Below are 12,144 nucleotides of genomic sequence, written 5' to 3'. Positions count from 1 at the left end.
CAGAGGGTGTGCATTCAAAAACCAACAGGGTGAAGAGACAGGTGAGCTGGTATTGCTTTCTTCCCCAGGATTTCCCACCAGGCAGCCAATTAGTTCAGTTCTCTGGGGGGCTTGCCTCTCTCCAGAATTATGCCAACTGGCTCTCTCCCCATAGTCAGAAAAGTCTGAGTCTTGCTGCTTTTAAAAGTTACTCAAATGGAATTTAACTTTTTGATGTTTTTTTTCCTAGGCTGTTTGCACCCCTTCTAAATAGATATGACAATTAAATTTGATTCAAAGCAAAACAAAATCATTTGAGAGTGTCCAGCTTTAAAAACACCACCAAAACTGGTGAGGATCAAGGCAACTAATGGACTAAGAGTGACCTGGATCTCTGTTTGGCTTGAGGGGAGATAGGGGTGTGGACCAGGGTACCCCAATATGGAGCCTCAAGGTCCTGTCCTTTTGTGGGCTTTAGCTCTTATCAGAAGCACAGCAGTGTAAGTCCTCTGGTTTATAAAAAGGAGCTATAGAACCAATTACTAATAATTCATTTTCATCTCCAACTTTGGTTAGAGACTATATATGTGATAAAAGTGTGGTAGGCTATCAAGGTTATGTATTTTATTATTTTATTTTTTCTACATCATCCTTTATAACCCTTTGATCCCTCTCCCTGCCCCCCAACCTTGGAAGCCCCACTTGATTTATTAATGTTCACTAGTTTTTATAAGTATTTTGCTTTGTGAGCTCATCTGCTATGTAAATGTCCAAATATTTGTCCTTGTTGTTCTCATTTGCTTTTACTAAAGGCAATTCCCTCAAGCTCCTTTCATTGTGCTGTAAATGGCAACATTTTGTCTTTTGTATGGCTGAATAGTATTCCATTGTGTGGATATACCACATTTTATTGATCTCCTTTATTATGTATTTTAAACATAAAATGCAAATAGTCTTTAAAGTTTAATCTTATTTCAGGTGGAATATAGTAATTTTCAATAATGATTAAGCCATTGTGGGTTTTATTTACTGCATACAAATGTCAATATGAATCCTGGAAGCTCATTCTGTTGGAGAAATACCTCTGGTGATAATCACCTTCTTCCTTGGTGTGTGTCTCTAGGGTGATCTGAGGGTCTTCCCTTTTCTTCCCCCTAGGAAAGGGTCTAGGATAGGACCGGAGTAAACAAACCACCCACCCATATATCCAGGTCCCAATCCTTACAGACTCTTTCAAGCTAGCTGTTAGTGGGTCTTCCTGTTTCCTTCCACTCCACATTTAAGAGGAACCCTCTTCCTACGCTGCATCTTAAATTCACCTCTCAGTCCATTGTAATCTATCCTGCATTAACATCTCTTCAGGACAGATCTATAGATCTGTTGTTACCCACTAGTTTTCCTACTTACTTACAACCTTTCCCTTGTTCTTTTCTCTGACTTTCCTTCCCTACAACAGCCTTTCTCCCTCCTTTACCTGGTTAGATACCTTGCCCCTGCCTCTGATTCCTGATCTTTCCAGGCAGAGTCAGCTATTTCTCCCTTGGGTTTTGGTTACATCTAGGCAATAACCCTTTACAGTGTTTCACTTGGTTTATCAGTTCACATTCTGTTGATCCCACTAGATGCTGGAATTCTTGAGAGAAAATTTTTGTTTTTTCCCTTTGTATACCCAGCACCTTGACAGAGTCTGCATAGCATAGATGTTCAACCATGTTGATAGTGGATGAACAAACCCAGTAAAGTTTTGTGTATGTGGGTAATCTTTACAGTGGTCAGGCATGTGTCTTGTTAATTGGAAAATCAGACTGGAGGCACCTTGTCCATGGTGAAGGAATCATTTTTGATAGTATTTTATAGATGCCAAGGAGGCTAAATGTGCATTTAGTACTTTAACTTTGTACATTTTAAATATTATTTTATTATACTATAGACTTTTTGATGATTTTGCTAGAAATGTATCAGGGGAAATGTCTCCTTTTTAACTAAACTAGAAATTATTATTATTTCCTGGAAGCAAACAAAAAGGAAATTGTTTCAAATCAAACCTTCTCCCAAATAGTTAGATTTGGGAATTAAAGATTACAATGAATACGGCCGTTTACCATTTTGTTTTTACTACTCCTAGGAAGCATGTTTATTGGGTTCTAGAACATTACTGTCTAATAAACCTTTTCTGGTAAAGTGTTTTCTTACTGTTGACAATTTCAAAGTCCTGAGTGACTAACCAGGAGGAATATAACAGAGAGGGTTAAAGCATGGAATGGATGCTGGAAGACCTTGTGGGAATCTACTTTAATGAGAGGGTAAATGTATACCATAAAAAGATACTGGTTTAGGTTATGAGCTTTCACACACACACACACACACACACATACACATACACACACACACACACACACAGAGATAACTAAAACCACTTAATAGACCTACTGTATTTAATACGGTAAGGTGCTTTGTTTTCTGTCTGCCATCTTTTTTTCTCCACTGTACTGGGCATTACATTGTTTTTTCCCACCAGTTATCTGAGACCATCCTTTCATCCCAAACGTGTAATCTAGACTTTTATTTGATTTCATGGTTTTTGCTTGGGGCCTAATTATTTTCTTTCTTTAGAGATGCATTTAACAAAACCTTAGCTAACCTGATAGTCCCACATTTTTTAGTATTATTTGAATGGCTTAAATATTACCAAAAAAAATACCTGGATATGGCTGGATAGTTTCATGAGACTTAGCTATTTACTGAACCAAACTACAGAGCTGGTCTTCCTGGCCCCCCCTCTAGCATTTACTAGAAGCTTCTCTCTCACTACACCTTTTGACGGAAGCTAGTTTATGTCTTGGTAATACCCTGAAGTGCGAAATCAGGCAAATCTAAAGTTTTTCTTCTTTGTTTACAAAACTTGAAACTTGCCAAGAAAATTTTTTTCCAAAATTAAATTAATTCTTTGAGTTTGTAGAAGCCAAAATAAGGTAAAACTAATCTGAAGCAAACTCTTTGAACAGGCTCCAGGAATGCAAGGCCACCACTAGATCTCCTGCTCTGGAAAAGATGAGGACATATTGAAATAATTGAGTGCTAAATAAATGAGGATCTCGTCACTGTTCAGCGATCCTGTGAGGTCGGTGCTGGCATCATCACCACTTCACAAATAGGGAAGCCTGTCTGTGCTCAGGCAGCTTTTCTAAGGAGGCTGCTGAGCCCCTTGAACTCTCCCATATGGTTCCCAGAAGTGGTGGTCAGTGTTACCAAGAGTAACAGTGGGAATGGCAGCAGCTCCCCTCCTTTCAAGGACACATTTTATCTTTTTGAGGAAAAGTGCCTGTCATTAAGGTCCTATGTCAATTATGAATGAAGTCCATGTGACAGATTGTTCTTCTTCCAAAAGATGTGCCCTCTTGGGTTGACACAAACACCACATTTAGAGGACCAGACAGTTACCCACCTGCTCCAAGAGTGCTTGTATTTATGCCCAAGATCCCTTTCATTTGGGTAATGTCATTGTCATCTGGCATTGAATACTCTTGGAATAATAATAATTGGCACAAACTGAGAACTAACCAAGTGCCAAGTGTTTGCCAAGCCTTTTACCAACATTATCTCATCTAATCCTCACATCCATGCTGTGAGGTACATATTAGCATCCTCCTCAGATAGAGAATTTAAGCCACTTGTAGAAAATCACCTGACTGGTAACAAGCCAAGCTGTGATTTCAGTCAGGCTCTCTTCAAATCCAAAGGCCATACTTTTAACTAATGCCTATATTTATCTTATACATTAAACATTAAATTGTCACTAGACATTGACACCTGATAGAGAAGAATTACAGCACATCCTACATAGCAATTAGCTGGTAGGGAGGTGTTGTGGAAATGTCATTCCATGAGGCAGAGGACTGGACATTGTCAGACCATTGCAAATTCCTTGACAAAGAAGGAAAACAGTGGGGTTCTGCAGCAAAGAAGAAGCAAAGAAAATATCCATATCCTACATATACCATGAAGATCAAAAATTTTTTAAGTTAGCTCTCCTGAGAAAACTAAAGGTATTGGGTAGATGGAAGGGCTGGGGGGAGGATGATGAACTTACAAATTTTTCCTGTTTCAGCAAAGGGCCGCTAATCCTGTGTGAGTGTGCAATACTTTACATGTGTTTCTGACAAGTTATTCTGCCCAGAAATTATGACATTCAGTGTTATTGTAATTGCTATTGGAAGCACGATGGTGAATCTTTTCATTATCAATCTTTTCATTATCTTTATTTTTATTTTTTTTTCCTATAATCAGTAGTCTGCCAATGGTCTTTAAAATTCAGACTCTTGCAGATTGAGTTTTCTCCAAACTGATCCCATATATAAGTGTGATTCTGGAATACCGTCAAAGGAACTGCTAATTCTTTCACCTTAATTACATTTCACATGCTTGGTAAATTATAACTACCCCTTTTAATTATTTTTTGTATATATTGTTGGAGATTAAAAGGAGTGGTATAATTAATATAAAAATCACTTCTCTTCTTAAAGATGTGGATTCTGTCTGGACTAGTAAATAATGAACCTGGAATGCCAAAAATGGCTCAGGGCACTGTTGCCAGTGCAGAGTGTATACACTGCATTCTAGAAGATGGGTTTTTTTACTTCAAAGCCAAGGACTGGCAGTGGTTTATATATGTGGGATCAAGAAGCCACAGAACCCATCTACAGGAAGGTGGGTCAAAGCATGGGAAGAAGAGACATTAGTGGAGAAGACACACAGACATGAATTAATTTCCATCAACCTCCTACCAAGTCCTATGACCTGTTTTCTTAGATTTTGCCACAATTTGTAGACCAGGAATTACATGTTCCATCACTGAAGGTCATAAACCACTGCCAGTCCAGGAGCAACTCATTTCACTAATTAATTGGAAATGCTGATGATAAATAAGTAAACAGATAAATAAAATATTTGACATACCATGAAGGAACTAAACAGTCTAACTGCCCAATGAAAAGTAGACACAACAGTCTTTTTGTTTTTTGTTTTTGTCATAAAAAAGCAGATTATACAAAATTATCTTTATTTGTCTGTTTATCTTCTTCTGGACTGAAAGTTCTACAAGATCAGGGACATAGTCTTGCTTCCTGCTCTTTCCTAAGCAACACTGACTGGCACATAATAGGCCCTTAATAAATACTTGTGCAGGACAGCTTTTAACTAAGTGAGTACACTAGAGAGAAACTGATGGAAACCCTGTGCACAATTAGGGGAACTGGAAAACATTTTATTTGTATTTTTATTACATTTGTTTTTAAATATTTTTCTGAGTATACATTTTAGCAGAGAAATTTTTTTTCAGGTGGAGAATCTATGGCAAAATAAAACCCTATAATGCAGTAATTTATGAATTCATATAGCACACCTATAGTAATTCATGAGATCTAGGATAAGAGTCTGACCACACTTTGGTTCATCTTTATTTCTAGATATAACATTTGCTTTTAAAATTTATGATTGACCTTTGAAGTTTTTTGGGGAAAAATTCATATTTAGTACAATGGGAAAAACTTACAGAACATAATGACCTATATAATGAAGACCTATACAAGACATTGTTAAAAGATAATACAAGGAATTAGAAAGAATTTCATGCTCATGGATTGGAAGAATTAACATTGTTAAAATAACTATCTTGCCAAAAGCCACATGCAGATTCAGTGCAATTCCTATCAAAATATTCCATCATATTCTTTTCAATGATGTTTTTGGGGACATCACTACAATGGAAAGGAAAACAAAAGCAAAAATAAACACATCGGGCTGCATCAAATCATAAAGCTTCCGAACAGTAAAAGAAACTATCATTAAAACAAGAGACACTCCACTGAATAAAAGAAAATGTTTGCACATCATACATCTAACAAGGGGCTGATATCCAAGATCTCCAAAGAAGTCACTCAACTCAACAAAAATAAAACAAATAATCCTATAAAAAATGGACAGAAGAACTAAACAGACATTTCTCCAAAGAAGACATAGAGCCAGCCAATAGACATGTGAAAAAAATGCTCATCATCACTTATCATCAGGGAAATACAAATCAAAACACAATGAGATACCACTTCACACCTTTGAGAATGGCCCATATCAAAAAGATCAGAAATTGCAAGTGTTCATGAGGATGTGGAGAAAAAGGAATCCTCATACAGTGTTGGTGGGAATGTAAGCTGGTTCAGCCTCTATGGAAAGCAAAGTGGAGATTTCTCAAAATATTAAAAATAGATCTACTATATGGTCCGGCAATTCTGCTCCTGAGTATCTATCTGAAGAATACAAAAATGTAAATTTGAAGGAATATATGCAATCATATGTTCATTGCAACACTATTTACAAAAACCAAGTTATGGAAACAACCTAATGCCCAATGATAGCTGAGCAGATAAAGAAGTGTGTGTGTGTGGTGTGTGTGTGTATACATATATACACACAGATGTATATATGTAGTTCTAACCTTCCAGAATCAACTTGACAAAATTAATTAAAAACCTTCAAAAATATTTGCATTTAACCTATTCACTTTAATTCTGAGAATATATCTTAATGAATTAATGAGGTACATATGAATATTTAGACTTTGAGAGAATTGGATGAAGTGCTATTTAAGATAGCAAAATATTGGACATCATGTAAATGACAAACGAGTAAAATAAAGTCATGGCACATAATCCAACATAATAACATTTGTCCATTAGGGAAGTATTGTATACAAATTTCTTTATTGATATGGAAAGATGCTGAAGATGTATTAAAGGGGAAAAGTTAAATTAAAAAAATAATAGTTACAGTATTCCATATTTTGGAGAAAGGGAAATAGAAACAGAGTTAGGAAAATGAAGTATACATTGATGTGTTTTTAATCTTTGTAGTGAGAGGATTGTGGTTGCTTCTAAATATTTTTTTATTTATTCATGGTCTCTGACTTTCTTATTGTTAACACCCAAGTTTTGACAGTAACATGTGTATACTTATTTAAAATGTAAAGACGTAGTTTTGCTTTCAAGTTTCCCTGGGGAAGCCAATAGAAACATGGACAAAGGATATGAGCAGGCAGTTTCTGTAAGGAGACACCTGGTTAGTTATCTTGGATGTGAAGAGATGCTTGAACTCACAAGTGGTAGAAGTAAGGCAAATACAAGATCACTAGGATACCACTTTGTGTGTTTTTTTAAAAGAGTTATTTATTTATGTATACAAGAACTGGGGTACAGGCCAGAGGTGCAGAGGGTGAGAGGGTTCACCAGAGACAGAGTGGGGAACAGAATAGGAGGACCGACTAAAATACACTGCTGAGGGGAGCAGCAGGTGAGATAGGAGAGGTCTGCCGTGCCATGTGGGTAGTTCCCTGGCCAGGGATCACTTACTTCATAGGTTGCATCTTAACCCCTTCACCACCAAGGAGGCCCTAAGATACCGCTTTGTACCTTTCAGATTGGCAAAAAAGAAAACAGAAATTGGGTGAGAATGAGAGGAGATAGGATTCTGTTTGGAGTCTAGACTGGCATAACCCTTTCTAGAGTGAATCTTGAGGATTATTGTGAAGAGCACAATAAATAGATTTTCTGCTATTAACCATCAATCCAGGACCCAGTAGTAAGGTTTTTATTTTCCTTTTTAAAAAACAAGGAAGTTGACTTTATTTTATTGTGGATTATTATGGGTTTATGATTATTGTGGAACTTATAATTATTTGTATTAAGGATAGAAAAAGCAGGGGCCTCCCTGGTGGCGCATGGGTTAAAGACAGCTCTATCAAGCAATTGCCAGCCACTGCAGCACTAGTTCAATCACCAGCCAACCAGGGAGCTACCCACATGGCACAGCAGACCTCTCCTTGCTCACTGCTCCCCTCAGCAGTGTATTTCAGTCAGTCTGCCTGTTCTGCTCCCCACTCTGTCTCTGGTGAGTCCTCTCACCCTCCACACCTCTGGCCTGTACCCCAATTTTTATATGGATAAATAAATAAATCTTTTTAAAAAAGGATAGAAAAAACAAATGGGAGTACCACTTCCCTCAGCCTAACCCACAAAAAAAGAAAATGAGTGGTATTAATAAGGGAAAGTAATTAAAATTTTGGAGAGGGATTGTATGAACTTAGATTTTATGATAAATAAAAAGGAGATGGCAAAATAAAAGGTCAGACATGTGTGCTTGAATAAAACAGACTTCAAAACTTCACAGCATTATCATAAAACTTGTGAACGCCTTGAGAAGCTACCATCCCTGGAGTGATATGGCAACATAACAAAGTGCAAGATGAGGAAATGCCCATTTGTCCAGGAACATCAGATTTTATACACAATATAAATCTTGTACATCCTAGAAGTCAGTCGTAAGACCTTGCTCCCGTCCTAACTCAGAAGAGAATATTCAAAAAGATTTTATAAATAAAAGGCTCTTCAGTGTTGTCAGAGTTGAATCTTTCTCTGACCCCCATTGTGAGGTAGGAGTGTAATGACCTGAAGGGAAGACTGATTATGATGGATGTGATGGGCCACATTATAAGCGTTAGCCTTACCCAAAATTGTAAAAGTACATAATTTGAGTTTCATTTTATTTTATTTTATTTTATTTTTCGAGTTTCATTTTAGAAAAATAATTATGAAAGAATCTAAAGACTATAAATGACTAGATGATCAGTTTGATTGAACAATTGGGCTTTACTGTGATGTCAGCGGTAGTAGGACAAATGCTTATTTATATGTACAAAAGGGAGCAGAATTAAGGTAGGGTATCACATCAAAGGATGCCAAGGATATGGGGTAAATTCCAAATGGTAGGCATAGGTTAAGTATCTCAGGAAGCAGTGAGGATTTAAACTAGGACTAGCATATGCTTCTGCATTTTAAGTATCATTTTTAATAATAATAATACCTGATTGGTGGGAAAATTTCAAACTATGCAGAGATGCATAAAGGACTATTATTTTCTTTATTTTATATTCAGCCTCCCTTTCCCCCAGAACATCTATTCTTCCAGGTAAATAATAGTATTTATAAACAGAGAGAGTAGAAAAAGAAAAGGTACTGGGGTGATAGCTAAAGGATGGGGAATTTCTTTTTGGGAAAATAAATGTCCTAATATTGATCATGATGATGGATGAGCAACTCTTGTGATTATTTTATTTTATTTATTTTATTTTTTAAGATTTATTTATTTATGCATGCAAGACCTGGGGTACAGGCTGGAGGTGTGGGGGGTGAGAGGATTCACCAGAGACAGAGTGGGGAACAGAACAGGGAGATCGACGGAAATACACTGGTAAGGGGAGCAGTGGGCGTGTCAGGAGAGAGGTCTGCTGTGCCATGTGTGTCACCTCCCTGACCGGAGATCAAACTCGTGCTGTAGTGGCTGACGATAGCTTCATAGGTTGCCCCTTAACCCCTTGCGCCACCAGAGAGGCCCCTGTGATTATTTTAAAACAATCAAATTATACACTTTCAATCAGTGAATTGTACAGTCTTGGAATTATAGCTCAAAAAACTATTATTTTAAAAAGAAAGAGAAAAATAAACAGAAATATCCTGTTCAGACAGGAAGACCAACTGAAGCAATGACAATGAAGACCTTGGTGATAAGGAATTTCATGGAATTGTTGCCTGTGGGGACCACTGTCTCTGGGGAGGGTGGAAAAGTGAGTGGTGGCCTCACAGAGTTCTCTGCATCCACAGCTAGAAAAGGCATTCAGTCAATGATGTGGTTAGATCTGAAAGAGCCATAGTTGGGGTTGCCAGATAAAAGAGAGGGTGAATTTATGATAAATGACAAATACTTTTGAAGAAGTAGGTCTCAAATATTTGCTGAATCTGGCAACCATTGCCATAGCACAACCCAGTTGGTGAAAATGAAAGCTCTGTACACAGGCAAGTCAACCTGACTTTTTTCCTAAGAATACCCAGCAAGCACATTGATAGCTATGGTATTTGTGGGGGGAGGATAATGGACATACAGAAAGAATAAATAAATATTATATAAAAAAATAAAATAAGAAAGGGTCTTGAATGGACAGGTCTTGATAATGAGCTGTGTCTGATTAATTCAGCTCTCTGAACCAAAGTCCAAAAAGAAGGGGTAAAAAAAAGTTTTCCTCTGGAATTTCTTCACTGATGAAACTGATGACTGGATAAAGAGGATGCAGTTGACCCTTGAACAACACAACTTTGAATTTTGAAGTTCTACTTTACTGCAGATTTTTTAAATCCCTCCTCTTCCTTAGCCTACTCAACATGAAGATGATAAGGATGAAGACATTTGTGAGATCCACTGATGATTTTCTTAATATTTTCTTTTTTCTTGAATACCTTGTTGTGACACTATAGTGGATAGTACATATAACATGCAAAGTATGTGTTATTCAACTGTTTCTGTTGTGGGTAAGACTTCCAATCAACAACACGCTACTTGTAAAGTTTTGGGGAGTCAAGTTATATGCAGTTTTTTGACTGCATTATTCACCCCTTTGCATTATATTCTGTTCTACAAAGCAATCTCTATGGACTACACGGTGATTCCAGCAAAACTAAATGGCAAGACTATGAGTAGGAGAGGGCATGAGTAGGTGACGAGGGACTCAGGAGGAAAAAAAATTAATAATTTTATAAACCTAGTACAAAATGAAAATAATTAATTGACTAGGAGCATTGCTTCACCTAGACTTATTCTTTTAAAGCTTACATTCTTGGGCCTCCCCTGGTGGCGCAGGCGGTTGAGCGCTGCACTGTGAAGCTGTCCGCAGCCTCTGCAGCGCTGGTTTGATTCCCTCAGCAGTGTATTTCAGTCAATCTGCCTGTTCTGTTCCCCTCTCTGTCTCTGGTGAATCCTCTCACCCTCCCGTGCATCTGGCCTGTATCCCGGTTCTTGTGTAATAATAAATAAATCTTAAAAAAAAAAAAAAGAAAAGCTTACATTCTTATAAATATTAGCAAAAGAGTGTCAACAAATACAAGCCCTTAATTGTTGCCAAAGAGATAGCCAGAAGAATAGGCAAAGTTTAAGTCTCTTATTGGAAAATGACAGTTCAGTACGTGTCACTGACTGTCACTCTTTTAAAACATTTTTCTTGGGCCTCCCCGGTGGTGCAGTGGGTTGAACACAGTGCTGTGAAGTTGTCCACAGCCTCTCCAGCGTGGGTTCAATGCCAGGCCAGCCAGGGAGATACCCATATGGCACGGCAGACCTCTCCTGTCTCGCCTGCTGCTCCCCTCAGCAGTGTCTTCGGTCCATCTGCCTGTTCTGCTCCCCACTTTGTCTCTGGTGAATCCTCTCACCCTCCCATGCATCTGACTGTACCCCAGTTCTTGTATAAATAAAATAAATCTTAAAAAAAAAATAAAACCCTTTTCTTATTTAATGTTACAGCTGATTACAAGGAGAGCTTTAATACGATTGGAAACATTGAGGAGATTGCATATAATGCTGTTTCTTTTACCTGGGATGTGAATGAAGAAGCAAAGGTGAGTGTAAAAGTAACATCAAAACATTGTTCATACATTTCAAATTACCTTCCATTCTCTGCAGATAATTCTTTTGCAAAAGTCTATATAGCTAAGGAAAGATCTGTTAACTCGAGCCAGAGCAAAAGGGAACGAAACTACTATATTTCTCTAGAAATTACACACATTCAATTATGTGAAGCTAAATTGCTTTTTGAGGAGGCACAGGAGAAAAGGGAGTATGCTTGTTCCTCTGTGGCCTCCTGAACATGGACTGAGCTGCTTGACCCTCCCAAGCTCATTTTGACTTTTGGGACTGGCAAAAGTTAAAACCAGAAAACTTTTTCCAACTCCACTATAGATATGCTCCACCTGCCCCCCCCCCCCCGCCCCGCAATACTCTTTGTGACTGCTGTCTTTTCCAGAGGCAGGAAAATATTCAGAGCTTTGGTCTCCTTTGGTAAGTGACTAGGCAAGACTGCCTGATCCCCCTGCTCCTCCCAGGTTTAATGAGCTTGAGGGTGTGAGCAGGTCTCTAAACTTGCTCCCTGAGGTGTGGCTATCACCATGACCTTGAGACATTTCCTTCATGTTGACTGCTTGAGCTTTTGCTATTTTTCCAGTGCCAATATGGTTAAGAAAGGTATCGGTTCACCATTGCACTGGTTTAGATTAAAAAGTAGACTCATTAAAAAAA

At 37.9% G+C, this 12,144-nt stretch overlaps 1 protein-coding gene across 1 annotated transcript in view; it reads left to right on the top strand.

The window, feature by feature from the left end:
- Positions 1–12,144, top strand: part of GRHL2 (grainyhead like transcription factor 2) — a 130,426-nt gene that overhangs the window by 64,636 nt on the left and 53,646 nt on the right. The window contains 1 exon segment of the mRNA XM_037503160.2: positions 11,374–11,468. Coding sequence (XP_037359057.2) covers positions 11,374–11,468 — 95 coding nt within the window.

The sequence above is a fragment of the Talpa occidentalis genome, unplaced genomic scaffold, assembly GCF_014898055.3.
Source record: "Talpa occidentalis isolate TD23 unplaced genomic scaffold, MPIMG_talOcc4v2.1, whole genome shotgun sequence".
In the NCBI taxonomy this organism is placed as follows: Eukaryota; Metazoa; Chordata; class Mammalia; order Eulipotyphla; family Talpidae; genus Talpa; species Talpa occidentalis.
This window is presented reverse-complemented; position numbering and strand designations above follow the sequence as displayed.